Source organism: Thamnophis sirtalis, unplaced genomic scaffold (assembly GCF_051295495.1).
Source record: "Thamnophis sirtalis isolate CommonGarterSnake01/CBP01778 unplaced genomic scaffold, rThaSir2_p1.2 scaffold_8, whole genome shotgun sequence".
In the NCBI taxonomy this organism is placed as follows: domain Eukaryota; kingdom Metazoa; phylum Chordata; class Lepidosauria; order Squamata; family Natricidae; genus Thamnophis; species Thamnophis sirtalis.
Window position 1 is genome coordinate 12860343 of NW_028261388.1, and position 16745 is coordinate 12877087.

At 46.2% G+C, this 16745-nt stretch overlaps 1 protein-coding gene across 1 annotated transcript in view; it reads right to left on the bottom strand.

Annotated features, from left to right (window-relative positions):
• The window catches only part of MAML2 (mastermind like transcriptional coactivator 2), a 215452-nt gene that overhangs the window by 44641 nt on the left and 154066 nt on the right, over positions 1-16745 (bottom strand). Inside the window, exon 2 of the mRNA XM_087721120.1 lies at positions 10192-11652. Coding sequence (XP_087577246.1) covers positions 10192-11652 — 1461 coding nt within the window. The remainder of the gene's footprint in view (positions 1-10191; positions 11653-16745) is intronic.

Consider the following 16745-nt stretch of genomic DNA (forward strand, 5'->3'; position numbering starts at 1 on the left):
ATACTTTGGACAAATCAATCAATCTTCTCAAAAGACCAAATAGACATTTTAAAAAAAATGGAAATGCCTAATGGGGGGGGGGGAGCGCATTTGATCTGAGCACATTGTGTGTCCACTCTCAAGGTTGGAGACAAAGAAAAGGAATTAGCAAACTGGTTTTTTATCTCAGCTGGGAATCCTTACGCAATTCAATCCCATTTTTATCGCGTAAATTGGTTAGCTAGCTTTCCAATGCAAGAATCTCTAGGTCATGTCCATCTATTACTTTGTTTTTGATCACTATCTAAAGCAACTGTGTCTCTCTTACCTCTCTACTCAACATTGTCCTCTCCTCTATAACTTTTACTTTTTTTGCTCCAAAAAGTATACATATGGTATTTTGTGAGCTACCAACTCTAATTTAATCCTCCCCATAGCACTGTCCGTGCATCATCCCGATCTCTTTTCCTACTGACCTGTGTTTTAGGAAACACCATGATTTGTCACCACAAAATACCATGGGCCAACTACCACGCTGAGTAAATTTCACTACATCCCTCTCCTTTGGAGGAAGATAAATGCACAGGCAGGACCAATTTGGCATAGCGGTTAAGCCATCAAGTTAAAAACCAGAAGACCATGGATCCTAGTCCCACCTGAAGCATAAAGCCAGCTGGATGATCTTGGACCTGTCTCTCCAGGTCCTAGGCCAACCCTAGGAAGAAGAAGAGCTGAGGTGGCGCAGTCGTTAAATACAGCACTGCAGGCTACTTCAGCTGATTGCAGTTCTGCAGTTCGGCTGTTCAAATCTCACCGGCTCAGGGTTGACTCAGCCTTCCATCCTTCCGAGGTGGGTAAAATGAGGACCCGGATTGTTGTTGGGGGCGATATGCTGACTCTGTAAACCGCTTAGAGAGGGCTGAAAGCCCTATGAAGCGGTATATAAGTCTAACTGCTATTGCTATTGCTAAGGCAATGACAAACCACTTCTAAAATACTGCCAAAAAAACCTGTATAGTTAATTTCCAGCAGTGACGCAATGGTGCATGTGTATGACTCAAAAGTATTTATTTATTTATTTATATGCATGTACACGCGCACACACACACAATACCACTCTAGCTTTGACTATCATTCATAGATTTCCACCATGGCCTTGGTACAGACTTCTTAGCCAGCATGGCAGAAAATGCATGCTATTGATCAACATCTCCAAATATTCATCTCCCTTCGTCAATTAAATGTAGAGGTATTTAATTATTGCCAGGATAGTACATAGTATCATTGTGATAAGTTAGCAAGGATTAGGTTAGTAGATAAGTGCTCTCTTCACTGCATTTGTTATACGGCTACACCACTGGGAATGTATAGACGAACACCTTCTTTAAGTGTTGATTGAACGAGATTCTATTAAAGGAGGAACCTGCATAAGAGGTTATAGAACATGGTCAATTTTGGTGTACACCCTTTGAAACATTGCCTGCAGACTCCTGTGGCTCCATTAGTAGTTCTTACAGCTTCCGCCACTAACAGCTCTTGGAAAAAATGAATAAGACGAACACATATATAATTCATGGACCTATGATGGTGTAATGGAATTCTTCTGCTCAGAGAACTCATTTATCATTCACTCATGGATGTCATGGGTTCCACCAAGATTGTGACTGATAGTTGCATGTGAGGGGTTTTGCAACACTTAGGAAGAAATTCAGAAAAAGTGTTCCGTCACCAACAGGTGGTCCGTGGACCACTGAGGGGGGGGGGTCCGCAAGAGCATTTTGGTGGTCCGCAGAAAAATTATTTGCATTTTTTAGTATTGCACTAAATCAGGGGTCTTCAAATTAAGGCCCCTGGGCTGGATACCTGCAATGAACGTTTGTGTTGGTGCAGAGAGTCTCCCCCTTCTGGGTCTTTTGCTGTGGGTCGGAGGGGGGCAGAAATTCTGACTTGGGGTCTGCTTCAGCCTCCTGGTGCGGGGCTTTGGGCGAAGGCTGGAGGGAAGGAGTGGCTGGGAGGGGAGGGGCGAGTAGAGGCTCGCAAGGCGCCCCTCGACATAAGTGACATCAAGTTGGCCACTCCCCCTTGCGCCCCATTTTTTGTTTAAGGAGGCTTCAGGGAGGCCTGCTAGGCCCAAAATGGGGGTGATGCAGCGTCCCCCCTTGCACCCCATTTTTGATCCCAGGAGGCTTCAGGAAGGCCTGCTAGGCCCAAAATGGGGTGTCCATGGGGTCGCACACAGGCACCGGGCGAGGGGTTTGCATGCATGTGCGGGGAAGATGGAGCCAGGGAGGTCGTGCACGCATGCGCAGGGGGTGGAGTGCATTGCATTGTGGCCACGCACATGCATGCTGTCATGCACACGATTTTGGCACGCGGGGACAAAAAGATTAGCCATCACTGTGTAAAACAACTAGACACGGGGACAGTTTTCCCCTTTGTGCCATCATTCTATTGAACTTCCTATCCTATCCTATCCTATCCTATCCTATCCTATCCTATCCTATCCTATCCTATCCTATCCTATCCTATCCTATCTTATCCTAGCAATAGCAGTTAGACTTATATACCACTTCATAGGGCTTTCAGCCCTCTCTAAGCGGTTTACAGAGTCAGCATATTGCCCCCAACAACAATCCGGGTCCTCATTTTACCCACCTCGGAAGGATGGAAGGCTGAGTCAACCCTGAGCCGGTGAGATTTGAACAGCCGAACTGCAGAACTGCAGTCAGCTGAAGTAGCCTGCAGTGCTGCATTTAACCACTGCGCCACCTCGGCTCTTATCCTATGATAAGATGGATCATAAGTGTAGTCTGATGCATCAAGATTTGATTTCATGAGTCTTTTTCTTCCCTCCCTCCCTCCCAAAATTATATTCCATCTTTTCAACGCACATTCGTCTGTGAATGTACAAAAAAATTAAAGGGAATAAATTTGAGAGCCTTTCCATGAAGGATATTCAACAGCAAAGTATTTGCCGAATTTCCACTTCTGGAAAATAGAAAATGGAAAGAACAAAATAAAATTAAAAAAAAAAACCTATGAATTTTCCACATGAGTCACCACAGTAATTTGATGATGGTAAGCCCATAGTTTCGCTTTTGTTTTTCTCCCAATTCCTTTGCTCCAAACACAGCAGGTGGAAGTGAATATTGTAATTCATTAGCTCTGCACGCTTTTGATCACAGCATTGTAACCACAAGAACGTGGCCTTATTACAACCAAATTCACAGATGCTTAGAGCAAATATGTCAACCTCTTTATTTCCTCCCCCCCTCTTTTGAGCATGACTTTAAAGTAGTATTAATGTGCAAAGCCAACAGTTAATGGATCTCTAATAGCTTCTGATTTGCTTGGGATTTCATTTGGGGAGGGAAATCCTCCAGAAATACCGATTATAAGAGAGGAACAGAGAGAATGTTTCCAGGTATCAAAGTAACTCTTCTGTTCTGAAAATGTGGAAGGTTAGGATTTTTTTTTAATAAAAGAAGTGATATGGTAGTATTAGAAGACAGCATTATGCGGTCCAGCTGAATATCAACTCTGGCTTACACCAAACTGGTTGATCAGTTAAAGTAGTATTGATGAAATTATTTTCATATAATAAATGTTTGGGGGTTGATGAACCATCTGAAACTTTATGAGGGGATTGTGAACTGAAGATTTTGGAACCCCTTCTATTAGAAAGCTGAGATAGATAAGAAAGAGGTCAATGTGGTTTTAGATGTTATATTAGCTCCTGATTAGTAGAAGGTACTAAACCAGTTCCCTGCTTTTGGCATGCACACGGCTTTGAGCCCTAGTATTCTCCATATGAGGTATTTCATGTTCCGATCTGGCTGTTCCGACAGGCCTGGGGCTAAAGAGCTTTTGCCCCCCCCCCCCCTCGAATAGTATGGTTGTTGTGTGCTTTTAAATTGTGTATTGTTATGTTCGTCTTTTTTTATCCCCTGTCTGTACCCCCTTCCCTGACCTGAATTGTGAGCCGCCCTGAGTCCCCTTGGGGGAAAAGGGCAGCATATAAATGAAATAAATCCAAATCCAAATCCAATCTAAAAGGAATTTAACCAATTATCTTTGCACTTGATAATTATCCTGGCCTGACTATTAGCAGTTTCCTTTTTATAAGAAATCTATGTGCTTTATTGAATCGATCAACTTTCAAACCACCTTCTGCTGTCTTCCCCCAGATTATACAACATTACACCAGGGAAAACATCAAGGAAACGGACATTTGACTTTAGGAGAAAGAAAGTCTTGTTTCTTGGTCAGTTTACTGACCAAGAAACAATCCTTTCCTTCACCTAACTCCTTTGTTTAGAGCAGGGGTGATAAACTCAAGGCCTGGGGGCCAGGTCTGGCCCATGGGGTGCTTAGATCTGGCCCACGGGGCTGCCCTGGAAACAGGATCGGCCAGAGGTGCCTCTGCCAGCGAAAACGGAGCTTGGGAGAGCCGTGAACAAAATGGAAAACAGAGCGGAGGACTGCAAGAGGGCGTCACAGCCAAAAACAGAGCTGGGAGGGGGGAGCAACATGCAGCTCTCTCTTTGCTTGAAGAGGCACCGCAGGCCGATCATTCGCTGTTTATAGGGCGGCCCCATGGGGCTTTCCTGGAGATCGGGAGCCCATTTTCGCTGGCACAGCGCTCGGTCCCCCACAGGCATCTCCCGACATGAGTGATGTCAAGCTGGCCATGTCACCCTGGCCATGCCCCCCCCCCCGAGATCAAACACAACACTGATGTGGCCCTCAATGAAATCGAGTCTGACACTCCTGGTTTAGAGTGATGGCTAACCTTTTTGTCCTCGCGTGCTAAAATCACGGCATGTGTATGACAGGGTGTACGAGGGACCACACCCACAATGCAATATGCCCTGCACCCTGTGTATGCGTGCATGACCCCCATACTCCCCTGCCCTTCTGAAATGAAGCAGTTACTGCATTTTTCAGACTATAAGATGCACCGGAGTATAAGATGCACCATGATTTTGAAGAGGTAAATTTTTTTAAAAAGTGCTTGCACTCTGCAGACCTCCCAAATCCTCTGCATGCCTCATTGTTTTGCAAAAAAAAGGGGGGCATGCAGAGCTTTGGGAGACTTGTTGAGAGCTCCTGCAGGCTGGGAGGGGGGCAAAAACAGCCTGTTTTTTGCTCATTTTGCCCTCCCTAGTCCCCCAGGAGCACTCTATAAGCCTCCTAAAGGCTATACACAACCATATTTATGCCAGAGGTGGCGCAGTGGTTAAATGCAGCACTGCAGGCTACTGCTAGATCAGCAGTTCAGCGGTTCAAATCTCACTGGCTCAGGGTTGACTCAGCCTTCCATCCTTCCGAGGTGGGTAAAATGAGGACCCAGATTGTTGGGGGCAATATGCTGACTCTCTGTAAACCGCTTAGAGAGGCCTGAAAGGCCTATGAAGCGGTATATAAGTCTACTGCTATTGCTATTGCTATATTTGCAAAGGGTTTTGGTAGGCCAAAAATGCTGTATTCAGTGTATAAGACGCACCCAGATTTTCACTGTCCTTTTTGAGGGAAAAAGGTGTGTCTTATACTCCGAAAAATATGGTAATATTGTTTAAAAAAAAACAAAACACCTGTAGTGTGACCAATAAGGTCTTCCATTTGGAAGATTTCACTTTCAGAACATTGCTAGATCATCTATGGAACAGAGGGACGAATCTGTTCCACACATAAAACCTGCAGGAACATTCTGGAGTTCTTAGAAAACCCAGATTTGCAGTTTAGTTGATTGCCTCTCACAAATTGGCTCCTTTAGTGAGTTCAGCCACCAGGTGGGCTTGCTTCCAACCCAAGTCCCGGAATGCATCCGCCCACCATATTTATTTCTTAAGGATGCCTCAGGAGGCTTTATGAAGGACCGAGATGGAAATAAGCCCCATGTGAAGATTCTTGCTTTCCTCAGCAACCGATGAAGCTTCCTATCTATTAGGATTTGTAATTAAAATAACCTAAAATAAATTCAAGCTAGGTATAGCTGGCAACTTTCTGAATTCTGGGTAGGTGTGCTAGTGGCATGTTTTATTCAAAGTGCATTGGCGCAAGCATTCGTTTCTAATTAAAGGTAAAGGCAAAGGTTCCCCTCACACATATGTGCTAGTCGTTCCTGACTCTAAGGGGCGGTGCTCATCTCCGGTTCAAAGCCGAAGAGCCAGCGCTGTCCGAAGATGTCTCCATGGTCCTGTGGCTTGCATGACTCAACACCGAAGGCGCACAGAACGCTGTTACCTTCCCACCAAATTCTACTATTTTTCTACTTGTATTTTTTACGTGCTTTCGAACTGCTGGGTTGGCAGAAGCTGGGACAAGTGACGGGAGCTCACTCTGTAACGTGGCGCTAGGGATTTGAACCACCCAACCTTTCTGATTGACAACCTCAGCATCCTAGCCTCTGAGCCACCACGTCCCTTTTAGTTTCTAATTACAATTGTCCAAAATTGAGCCCCCCCCAAAAGATGAATTGTGATGTCCCACTAAATCCATTGTTTCTACTTGCATCATAATGTCCCATACAAATATATAAAGGGAACAGTTTGTATACTCTGGTGTCACTATATATGTTTTTGGCACATGTTCCTGTACATATGTCTGGGCACCAGGTTGTTTATGCCCAAGAAACGTGTCCCAGAAATGCCATCAATCTTACAAATTTCAGAAAACTCCACCACTGAATGGCTCTCTTGCTGACAAGCAATCCTAGTTTACCCAAAAGGAACCATAGATAATTAATCACAAAAAAAGGTAGTCCTTGAGTTATGACTATGATTGAGTCCAAAATTTATGTTGCCAAGCCAGACAGTTGTCAGGTGAGTTTTGTCCCACTTTGCCACCTTTCTTGCTACAGTTATGCAGCAAATCATTGCAGTTGTTACATAAATCTGGCTTCCCCCTTGACTTTGCTTGTCAAAAAGTCATCACGTGACTCCAGGGAGCCCTGCAACCATCCTAAGTACATGCCAGTTGCCAAGTGCCTGAATTTTGATCACATGAACATGGAGATTCTGCAACGATCGTAAGTGTGAAAAAAATGATCATAAGTCACTTTTTTTCTGTGCCATTGTAACTCTGAACAGTTACTAAATGAGCTGTTGGAAGTCGAAGTATTTATGTTGGCTTTCCCAGTTGCAATGGATGGCTGTGAAAGTTGGACCGTAAGAAAGGCTGAGTGCCAAAGAATGGAGGTCTTTGAACTCTGGTGCTGAAGAAGACTCATGCGAGTCACTTGGACTGCAAGGCGATCCAGCCGGTCAGTCCTAGCGGAGATCAACCCGGACTGCTCTTTAGAAGGCCAGATCCTGAAGATGAAAGTCAAATGCTTTGGCCACCTAATGAGAAGGACTCCCTGGAGAAGAGCTGAATGCTGGGAACGATGGAGGCCAAAAGAAGAAGGGGGCTTCTACCTACCTACCTACCTACCTACCTACCTACCTACCTACCTACCTACCTACCCGTCTATCTGCCTGCCTGCCTATCTCCTGAGTCCCTTGGCCTGCAAGGACATCCAACCAGTCAGTCCTAGAGGAGATCAACTCTGACTGCTCTTTAGAAGGCCAGATCCTGAAGATGAAAGTCAAATGCTTTGGCCACCTAATGAGAAGGATTCCCTGGAGAAGAGCTGAATGCTGGGAACGATGGAGGCAAAAAGAAGGGGGCTTCTACCTACCTACCTACCTACCTACCTACCTACCTACCTACCTACCTACCTACCTACCTACCTACCTACCTACCTACCCGACTATCTGCCTGCCTGCCTGCCTGCCTGCCTATCTCCTGAGTCCCTTGGCCTGCAAGGACATCCAACCAGTCAGTCCTAGAGGAGATCAACTCTGACTGCTCTTTAGAAGGCCAGATCCTGAAGAGCAAACTCAGATTCTTTGGCCACCTAATGAGAAGGAAGGACACACTGGAGAAGAGCCAAATGCTGGGAACGATTGAGGGCAAAAGAAGAATTGGATGATAGAGAATGAGGTGGCTGGATGGAGTCACTGAAGCAGTAGGCATGACCTTAAATGGATTCCAGAGGATGGTAGAGGACAGGAAGGCCTGGAGGAACATTGTCCATGGGGTCGCGATGGGTCGGACATGACTTCCAACTAACAACATCAAAATAGTTTCGGAATTGTAAGCCAACCACAGAGTCATCGATTGACATGAGTGACTATAGAAACGGAATAAATAAATAAACATGTTGCAGGACTTCACTCATGCAATTCTGCAACGACTCTAAAATGTTTATTGTGAGCATGGTCCTGTTTTCCTGATCAGACTTACAGTAGTCCTCTCTTTGTAATTTCCTGGTAGTGGGCTGGAGGAAAACTGAGAGGACCCAGACTAGAAAGGAATGTTATGGTCATCAAATTGCTATACTTGCTGTAGCCTTGTAAGCAAGCAAAATAAGCTTACGCTTTGCACGGCTGTTCTCATCATTAAGAAAAATTTTGGGGAGCTGTGGGCCTTTGAGTCATCGTTCATTCCTGGAGTCTGCCTGGACTTTTTCTTTTTGCAGTTTTCCTGCCAAGATTTGGGAAATGGTTTGTCACTGTCTCCTTCCTAGAACATAGAGTGAATCACTCACCGATACCTTGCTGGTTTCATGATTAAAGCAGGACTGGAACTCATGGCCTCCAGCCTGAGGCCTTAATCACCTCACCAAACTGGGTTGCGATCTAAAACCAGGTGATTGTGAGTGCTAGTACCATCTTTGCCATGAAAGATGGCTGGGTGACTTTGGACCAATCACCAGGAGACTTTGAGTTCTAGTCCCGCCTTAGGCATGAAAGCCAGGTGAGTGACTTTGGATCAATCGGCAGGCGACGGTGAGTTCTCATCCTGCTTTAGGCATGAAGGCCAGTGCGTGACTTTGGGCCAATCCCTTTGACTCAGCCAAATCACCTCACAGGGTGGTTTTTTTGGGGGGGGACAATCAACGCAGGATAACTATGTTATTATTACCAATATCAATAATATTGCTAATATTAAGAGAGGAACAGGTCTAGAGTACAGTTATCTCGCATTAAGTTGTCCCACAGAAAATTGTCCCACAATGAGTTGACGGCAACAGGTTGACCATGGTGAGTTATCTTAGACGATGGTGAACCTATGGTGAACCTATGGCACAAAAGTACCAGAAGTGGCACGCAGAGTCTTCTCTGCTGACCAGTGGTGGGTTTCAAATTTTTTTTGAACCTCTTCTGTAGGTCTGGCCTGCTTTTTGGGAGTGGCTTGCTGGCCATGTGACCGGGTGGGAATGGTTTGTCGGCCATGTGACCGGGTGGGAGTGGCTTGCCAGTCATGTGACTGGGTGGGCATGGCCAACTTGTAAAATGTGGTGAAACCCACTTAACAAAGCTCTTGCTTAGCAACCAAAATGGCTCAGAAACTGGCATTTGAAGCACGCAAGTCTTAAAGCTGTCAAGTTACAAGACCCTTGCACCCCTAACCCTTTAGAAAAAAAACCCTCAGGGGTGTTCAAACTTGACAGGTTTAAGACTTGTGGACTTCAACTCCCAGAATTCCTCCTCTCGCTCTTCATCTTGATGATATGTGGACGGGCGGGGGAAGGGAGCTGGAACCGGGTTTAAAGGGCACTGTAGATTTGTGGAACCTCTTCTATAGAAGAGGTTAGAACTGGCAGGAACCCACCCCTGTTGCTGACATATATACCATCGCCTCAGGTCAGATTGCCATGGTGTTTCTTTCGCGAGCTTCTGTTTCCCTGCAAATGACGAAACAGAAGCTCTCAAAAGAAAAAGATCTTGCCATGCTGCCGGTGCGGGGATGCCCTGTCTCCCACTGGCCAGCTGGTCTTTGGGTCTTTGCTACGCACACATTTGCGCATGGGCATGTCCGTGCATGCCCACATTAGCACACATGCACAGGTGTGGGTTCCGGGGGTTCGTAGGGCTTGGTAGTGATGGGAGCATGTGACCGAGTGGGCGTGACCATTAATCACATCAAGTAGGCCACGCCCACTCTGTCACAGGATCCCACCACCAAGCCACACCCACACAATCGGTAGTAAAAAAAAAATGAATCTCACGCCTGTTTTCAACCATTCTTGTTGCCCAGAACCTGAAAGGAAGCAGGGCAGACAACGAGTAACGCATCATGCGAGTTTTCCACATTTGAAAAGATTTCCATACTGACCCTCGACACGACGGGTGAGAAAAGAAAAGTATCGGAGGAAAATCTTACCATCTGATTCTGTGGGCCCAGGAACTGCAGCGCTGCACCGGGTTGGTTCTGCAACATTTTCTGGAGCAGGATCTTTTGCTGTAAAGCCAAGGGTACGTTGGGGGGCCTTTGGAGATGCTGAGGTTGGGCAGAATGCGGCTGCTGCTGCTGCGAAGTCTGTGGCTGAACCGCTGAGTTAGACAACTGTTGGGGAGGCTGCTGTGCATAGTGGAGAAGAGAAGGTTTATTTGGAGCTCCCAAGCCAGAAGAGATCTGCTTGTTGGCTTGCTCCGAGGTGAAATGAAACAAAGGCTTGATGCTGTTCTGAGATTCCTCCAGCGACACCTGATTGTTGCCGACGTAATTTCTGGGGATGTCTTGAGGCTTTCGGGGCATTGCCATGTTGACAGAACTTCCCTGGGGCATGGAGTTGGGCCGGTAGGAGTAACTGTTCATGCCTTTGGATGGAGTCCCATTGACTGGGATGCTGGACATTGCGGAATTTTGTGGGCTGAACTGTTGCTGCTGCTGGTGGAAGGACGGACTAGACATCTTCTCCTGCACAAAGGATCCAGAAGACGGTTCCGTAGATGACAAACCAGGCCAGGATGTGGCGGATTGACTTTGTTGGCACTGCTGAATCAGGGCATGCTGTTGCCTGTTGGCTGCTATTTGTTTTAACTGTTGGGCATGAGAAACCTCCTGCCAGTTGGCCAGCGGCCGAGTGGGGACCGATGTCCCTTGAGAAGGAGGCGTCTGAGTCTGAGGTACTGAAGGAATGGGAGACGAGGTGGACATAGCAGCACCAGGCATGGTGTAAGCCGAGTCTGTAGAAGGAGGCCTCATCTGAGGGGATCCCACTGAAGCTTGGCTCAACCCCGGTGAATACTCTTGCTTGATCACCATTTTGTCCACCTGCAGGGAAGATGATGGGGCAGGAGGCCCTCTCTGGATCTGCTGACCGATGTCAATGTTGAATGGCTCGTCTTGCTTGATGGTGGCATTTATCATGTTCTCTAACTCAAGGTCGCTCATGGGGGGCACAGAAATATTACTCAGTTCGTTGAATAGCTCCTGAAGTTCTGGGTCCATCAACTGTTCCCCTGTGTCTTCCCCATATTGGTTAGGATAAACACTGTTCTGGGACGTCTGACCATCCATATGTTTGCTACAAGAGATGGTCTCCCCAGGTTCCTTTTTGACCTCTTTTAGAGTCATGTTGAACATCCCGTTTGCACCAGCATGACTGTTGCTGGTTGAGTTGTCCATTTTCCTCGGAGCACCTTGGCCAACGGAGAATGATCCCAATACTGATGGGTTTGGGCAACTGTTGCCACACTGACCACGTCCCATGGAAAGGTTGTTATCCCCACCTCGGATTCTCTTAATGTCCAGGAAAGTGTTGTCAGCAATGCCATTCGATCTCTTATTATTTCCTGGTGTCAGATTGACCACCAATTTTCTCTTCAAGGAACCCTGGAGCTGAAAGAAGAAGAAGAAGAGAAAAGGATTCTTTAGCTGGAGTGTTTTTAAAAAAATGCAATTTCTACAAAATTAGTCAGGACTGCCCACTGCCACAAAAATGACTAAAAACAATGGCATCTGAAAGACCAACATAATTATTACAACATGTCCATTTCAGATACATAGAATATTATCCTAAAACAGAAATGTTATATAAATATTTACAGTTGGAGGGAGGATGACTAAAACGTCTTTATTGCCTATAGATAAATAACGGTAAAGGCCATTCATAAAATATTTATTGGGTATTCAACAATGTGAACCTTGTAATTTGATTCTACTATTTTCCCAAAGTGGATAATGTAGCCATATTTTTAAATTGGTAGGATACAACAATGAAACCTTGTTCTTATTGATAGTAAGAACAAGGCAAGGTGCTAACGTAACCGGATGGGCATGGCCAACTTGAGGTCACTCCAGAGGTGGGTTGCTGCCGGTTCGGCCAAACCAGTAGTAATGGCAGCGGGAGGCTCCGCTTACCCACCCGGACGCTTCTCCACATGTGCAGAAGTATGCGCAGGAGCGCAGCAGAACCAGTAGTAAAGAAATTGGCAATCCACCTCTGTGTCATTCCCATTGAGGGGAGCCTCACCGGCCTCTACTCACCCCTTCCCTCCCAGCCACTCCTCGTCTGCCCACCCGAGCTCCTTAGGGCTCCAACAGGAAGCAGTTGTTGGAGCTAAGGAACTACCATGAGAAAGAGTTGGCAGAACAGCTGGCTCGGTTCAAATTGGATCTGACCGAGAAGGAGGCTCAGCAGAAGCACCTCACTGAGGACTACGAGCATAGGGTTTCCAAGCAGAGGGAAGACCTGTGGGAGTTCAAAGCCAGGTACTGGCACCTGGAGGCTCAATGGGCTGAGATGGTCAGCCAGTTCCAGGCCATGTTGCAGTCCCACTGGAATAAGGCCCTCCGGCTCTTCACCACCAACGGCACTTCCCTCCAACCTTCGTCCAAAGCCCCGCACAGGGAGGCTGAAGCAGACCCCATGTTGGAATTTCCCCAACCCGCACAAAAAGACCCCGAAGGGGGACACTCTCTGCAGCAACACAAACGTTCATTGCACGTATCTGTCCCAGGGACCATAGTTTGAGGACTCCTGATTTAGTGCAATATAAACAATGCAAATAATTTTTCTGCGGACCACCAAAACTTTCTCGTGGTCCAGGGACCACTAATTGGTTACCACTGTTCTAAGGCAAGGATTCTTTCTGTCCAATGAGGATGCTTCTGAGCCACAGAAGTCTTACCATGGCATCCCATTTGTAATCTTCCCAGAGTTCATTGTTAATTTGTGATCAAAACCAAACAGCATCTCTTCCAAATCTCAGGACTAAGATTTGAAAAATAACAATATCAATCACAATTCATCCAACCATGGTTATGGATCTTCTGCTTTCACTGCTGTCTCTCAGGCCCCCAAATTGTTTTTAAATCTCCCCAGGGTATGGTTTCACGCGCATGGAGAGACGGAGACAATGATGATGGAGATTAAAAGAACAGCAGCTCAAGATCCTGCTTAGAGTTGATGCAAAGATTTGGGAATTATTGAGACCCACTAACCTGTTTTCTTGTCATCATTCTGGTTATATGTCTGCCTATTAACATCCCTGTTCAATTCAGTCCTCTTCACCCGCTGAAAAGCTTTCCATGAAATAATGAATGAGGGGTACATCCAGAGGTGAAACCCAGCAGGTTCTGACAGGTTCTGGAGAACGGGTAGCGGAAATTTTGAGTAGTTTGGGGAACCGGTAGTGGAAATTTTGAGTAGTTCGGAGAACCAGTAGTGGAAATTTTGAGTAGTTTGGAGAATTGATAGTGGAAATTTTGAGTAGTTCAGAGAACCAGCAAATGCCACCTCTGGCTGGACCCAGAATGTGGTGGGAACAGGGATTTTGTAGTATCCTTCCCCTGGAGTGGGGAGGGAATGGAGATTTTGCAGTATCCTTCCCCTGCCACGCCCACTAAGCCACACCCACAGAAACGGTAGTAAAAAAAATTGAATTTCACCACTGGATACATCATTTTGAGTTCCCTGCCAAAAGTTAGGGTGTTCAGCTGAAATGGTGATTTTTTTCATGTGATTGAAGGAAAAATAAATGAAGGACCATCTATCACAGTGTTGGCGAACCTTTTTGGCACCAAGTAAGCAGCCACCCATTACGCATCCATGCACCAGGAAGATGATCTTCTGGTTTCTTTGCACACTGGTCTTTGCACGCGCATGTGAGCCAGAAATTGGAAGACCAGCACACATGTGCACGCTGCGAACTGGAAGATCATCTTCCCGGCTTGCACATGTGCAGCGGGCAGCCGCTCTTCCAGTTTTTGGCGCTCCTGTGCACGTGAAGACAAACTGGCTGACGCACCAGAAGCCGGAAGAGCAATGGCTTGCGTGCCCGGAGAGATGGCTCTGTGTGCTATTTCCGGGGCACATGCCATCACGGATCTATCACGTTAATTTATTAAATTTAAATTATCATATTTTTCAGACTATAAAATGCAGCGAAGTATAAGACGGACCATGATTTTGAGGAAGTAAATTTTAAAAAAGTTTTTGCACTCTGCAAGCCTTGTTTTTTTGTGAAAAACAGGGCATGCAGAGAATTTGAGAGGCCTCAAAGTGTTCTTGGTGTCGGGGGGCAAAAACGGGCAAAAAATGGCCTATTTTTCATTTGTTTTTGCCCTCCCCAGCCCCCAGGAGCACTTTGCAGGTCTCCTGAAGCCTATGCACATCCATTCTTGCAAAGGGAGCGGGATTTCGGGAGGCCAAAAATGCTGTATTCAGTGTATAAGACACACCCAGATTTTCACCCCCTTTTGGGGGGGGGGAAAGGTATGTCTTATACTCCGAAAAATACGGTAGTCAACGGTAGGATTTGGCCAACCTTGGTCACCTTCTTGAGTTCTCCTCCATTCAAAAATCAAGACGAAGGTTTTGCTTGAGAAATATTGCAACTGCCTTAGAGTAATTTCCCTTGGCTCTGAATGCAATGTATTGGACAAAGTATTTTGCCCACTCCTCTCCTGTAAAAAATTACAAAGTACATTCTCCCCACAACTTTGGCAGAAGGATAATTTTGTTTCAAATTAAACAAACAAAATTAAATGGCTTAGCTTGGGAATTAACGTTTGGCAGCCTCTCCAAGAAACTGGGCGGGTGAGAAGGGAGGGCGACTATAATGAATCCATTTTAGCTCCAGAAAACTGGACCTTTCGCCAGCGAGATGATTAAGATATATAATACATGACTTTATCACTTGCTTCCAAAGCTCTTCCTCCCCACCCTGATGCTGGTTCGATAAAAGGAAAGAAAGAAAGAAAGAAAGAAAGAAAGAAAGAAAGAAAGAAAGAAAGAAAGACTTTGCAAACATTGACTTAATTTTGATCGGTTAATGACCTTCACTGGAAGAATAATTGGATTGACGTTCCCTTGATACACTGTAGTAAATTAAGGAGGGGGAGGGTGCCTCTCCCCCCCACTCTCCACCCAAATTGAATTGCAGACACAAAAGATCAGTTTCCATAATCTCGGCAAAGTGCTGCTTTCAAAAATATCACCCTGGTTTTGATTTCAGTGGCTGGCAAGCAGCGATGATGTCTGCTAGAGAAATAACGCCGGCAGTTGGGTTTGAAAATATTATGCGCAGTACAGAATATCTAAGAGGCACAATAGTCGACCCAGAACAGTTCAAGCTATAAATAGGTCAAAGCTGTTAATCAGGACAAAGCATTCATGACTTTGGGCGAAACAAATAAGGAGTACTCCGTGTTTGTATTGTAGAAGTGTTTTCCTTCTGGCTCATTCAACCCGGAGAACTACTCCCTTCTTGGTCTCAGACCCTCTCAAACCAGGAATAAATTAACAACCCTTTGCTGCTAAATCGACAGAAATTAATGTCAACGTAGATTAAGGGGGGATATGAAGCCAGAGTGATGTAAGCAAAACCAGAGAGGGAGGCAGGGGTGAAATCCAGCAGGTTCTGACAGGTTTTGGAGAAACGTTAGCGGAAAACAAATGCTACCTCCGGTTGGCCTCAGAGTGGGGTGGGAATGGAAATTTTGCAGTATCCTTCCCCTGGAGAGGGGAGGGAATGGAGATTTTGCAGCATCCTTCCCCTGGAGTGGGGAGGGAACGGGGATTTTACAGTATCTTTCCACTGGAGTGGGGAAGAAATGGAGATTTTACAGTATCCTTCCCCTGGACTGAGGAGGGAATGGAGGTTTTCCAGTATCCTTCCCTTGCCACGCCACCAAGCCACGCCCACCAAGCAACACCATGCCCACAGAACTGGTATTTCACCACTGGAATGAGGGAAGGAAGGAAGGAAGGGATGAACCTGCTTACATTTTATTTGTCATCTTGTGTATGAGATGTAAACTCAAACAGCTTCCCCAGCCCAGTCTGACAATTGTGGGCAATCTGGAGTTTCCTTTCCGGTTGCTGAAATGAGAGCATGCATGGTGTGCGCAGGCGGGAGCACCGGAAACTGGAAGAGCAGCCGCCCAGTGAGCATGCATGCACTGGGCGGCTGCTCTTCCGGTTTCCAGCATGCGCATCAGCCAGTTCATGAAGACCAGCTGGTCAGCGTTCATGCACGTGCCGGAAACCGGAAAATCATCTTCCCGGCACGTGCATGCGCACCAGGTGGCTGTTCTTCCAGTTTCTGGCCTGTGCATGCGCACCGGCCCACTGGTCTTTGCATACGCATGGACGCGAGAAACTAGAAGACCAGGTGGCCAGTGCACTTGCACATGCCAGAAACCGGAAGAGCAGCCGCCTGATTCAATTCCCACATTTTGAATTAGTTACTTGAAGTCACCCATCCATTATTTAGGTAAAGGTGAAGGTTTCCTTCGCACATGCATGCTAGTCGTTCCTGACTCTGGGGGACAGTGCTCAATTCCATTTTAAAGCTGAAGAGCCAGCGCTGTCTGAAAACGTCTCCATGGTCATGTGGCCAGCATGACTAAACGCCAAATGCACATGGAACGCTGTTACTTTCCCACCAAAGGTGGTTCCTATTTTTCTACTTGCATTTTACATGCTT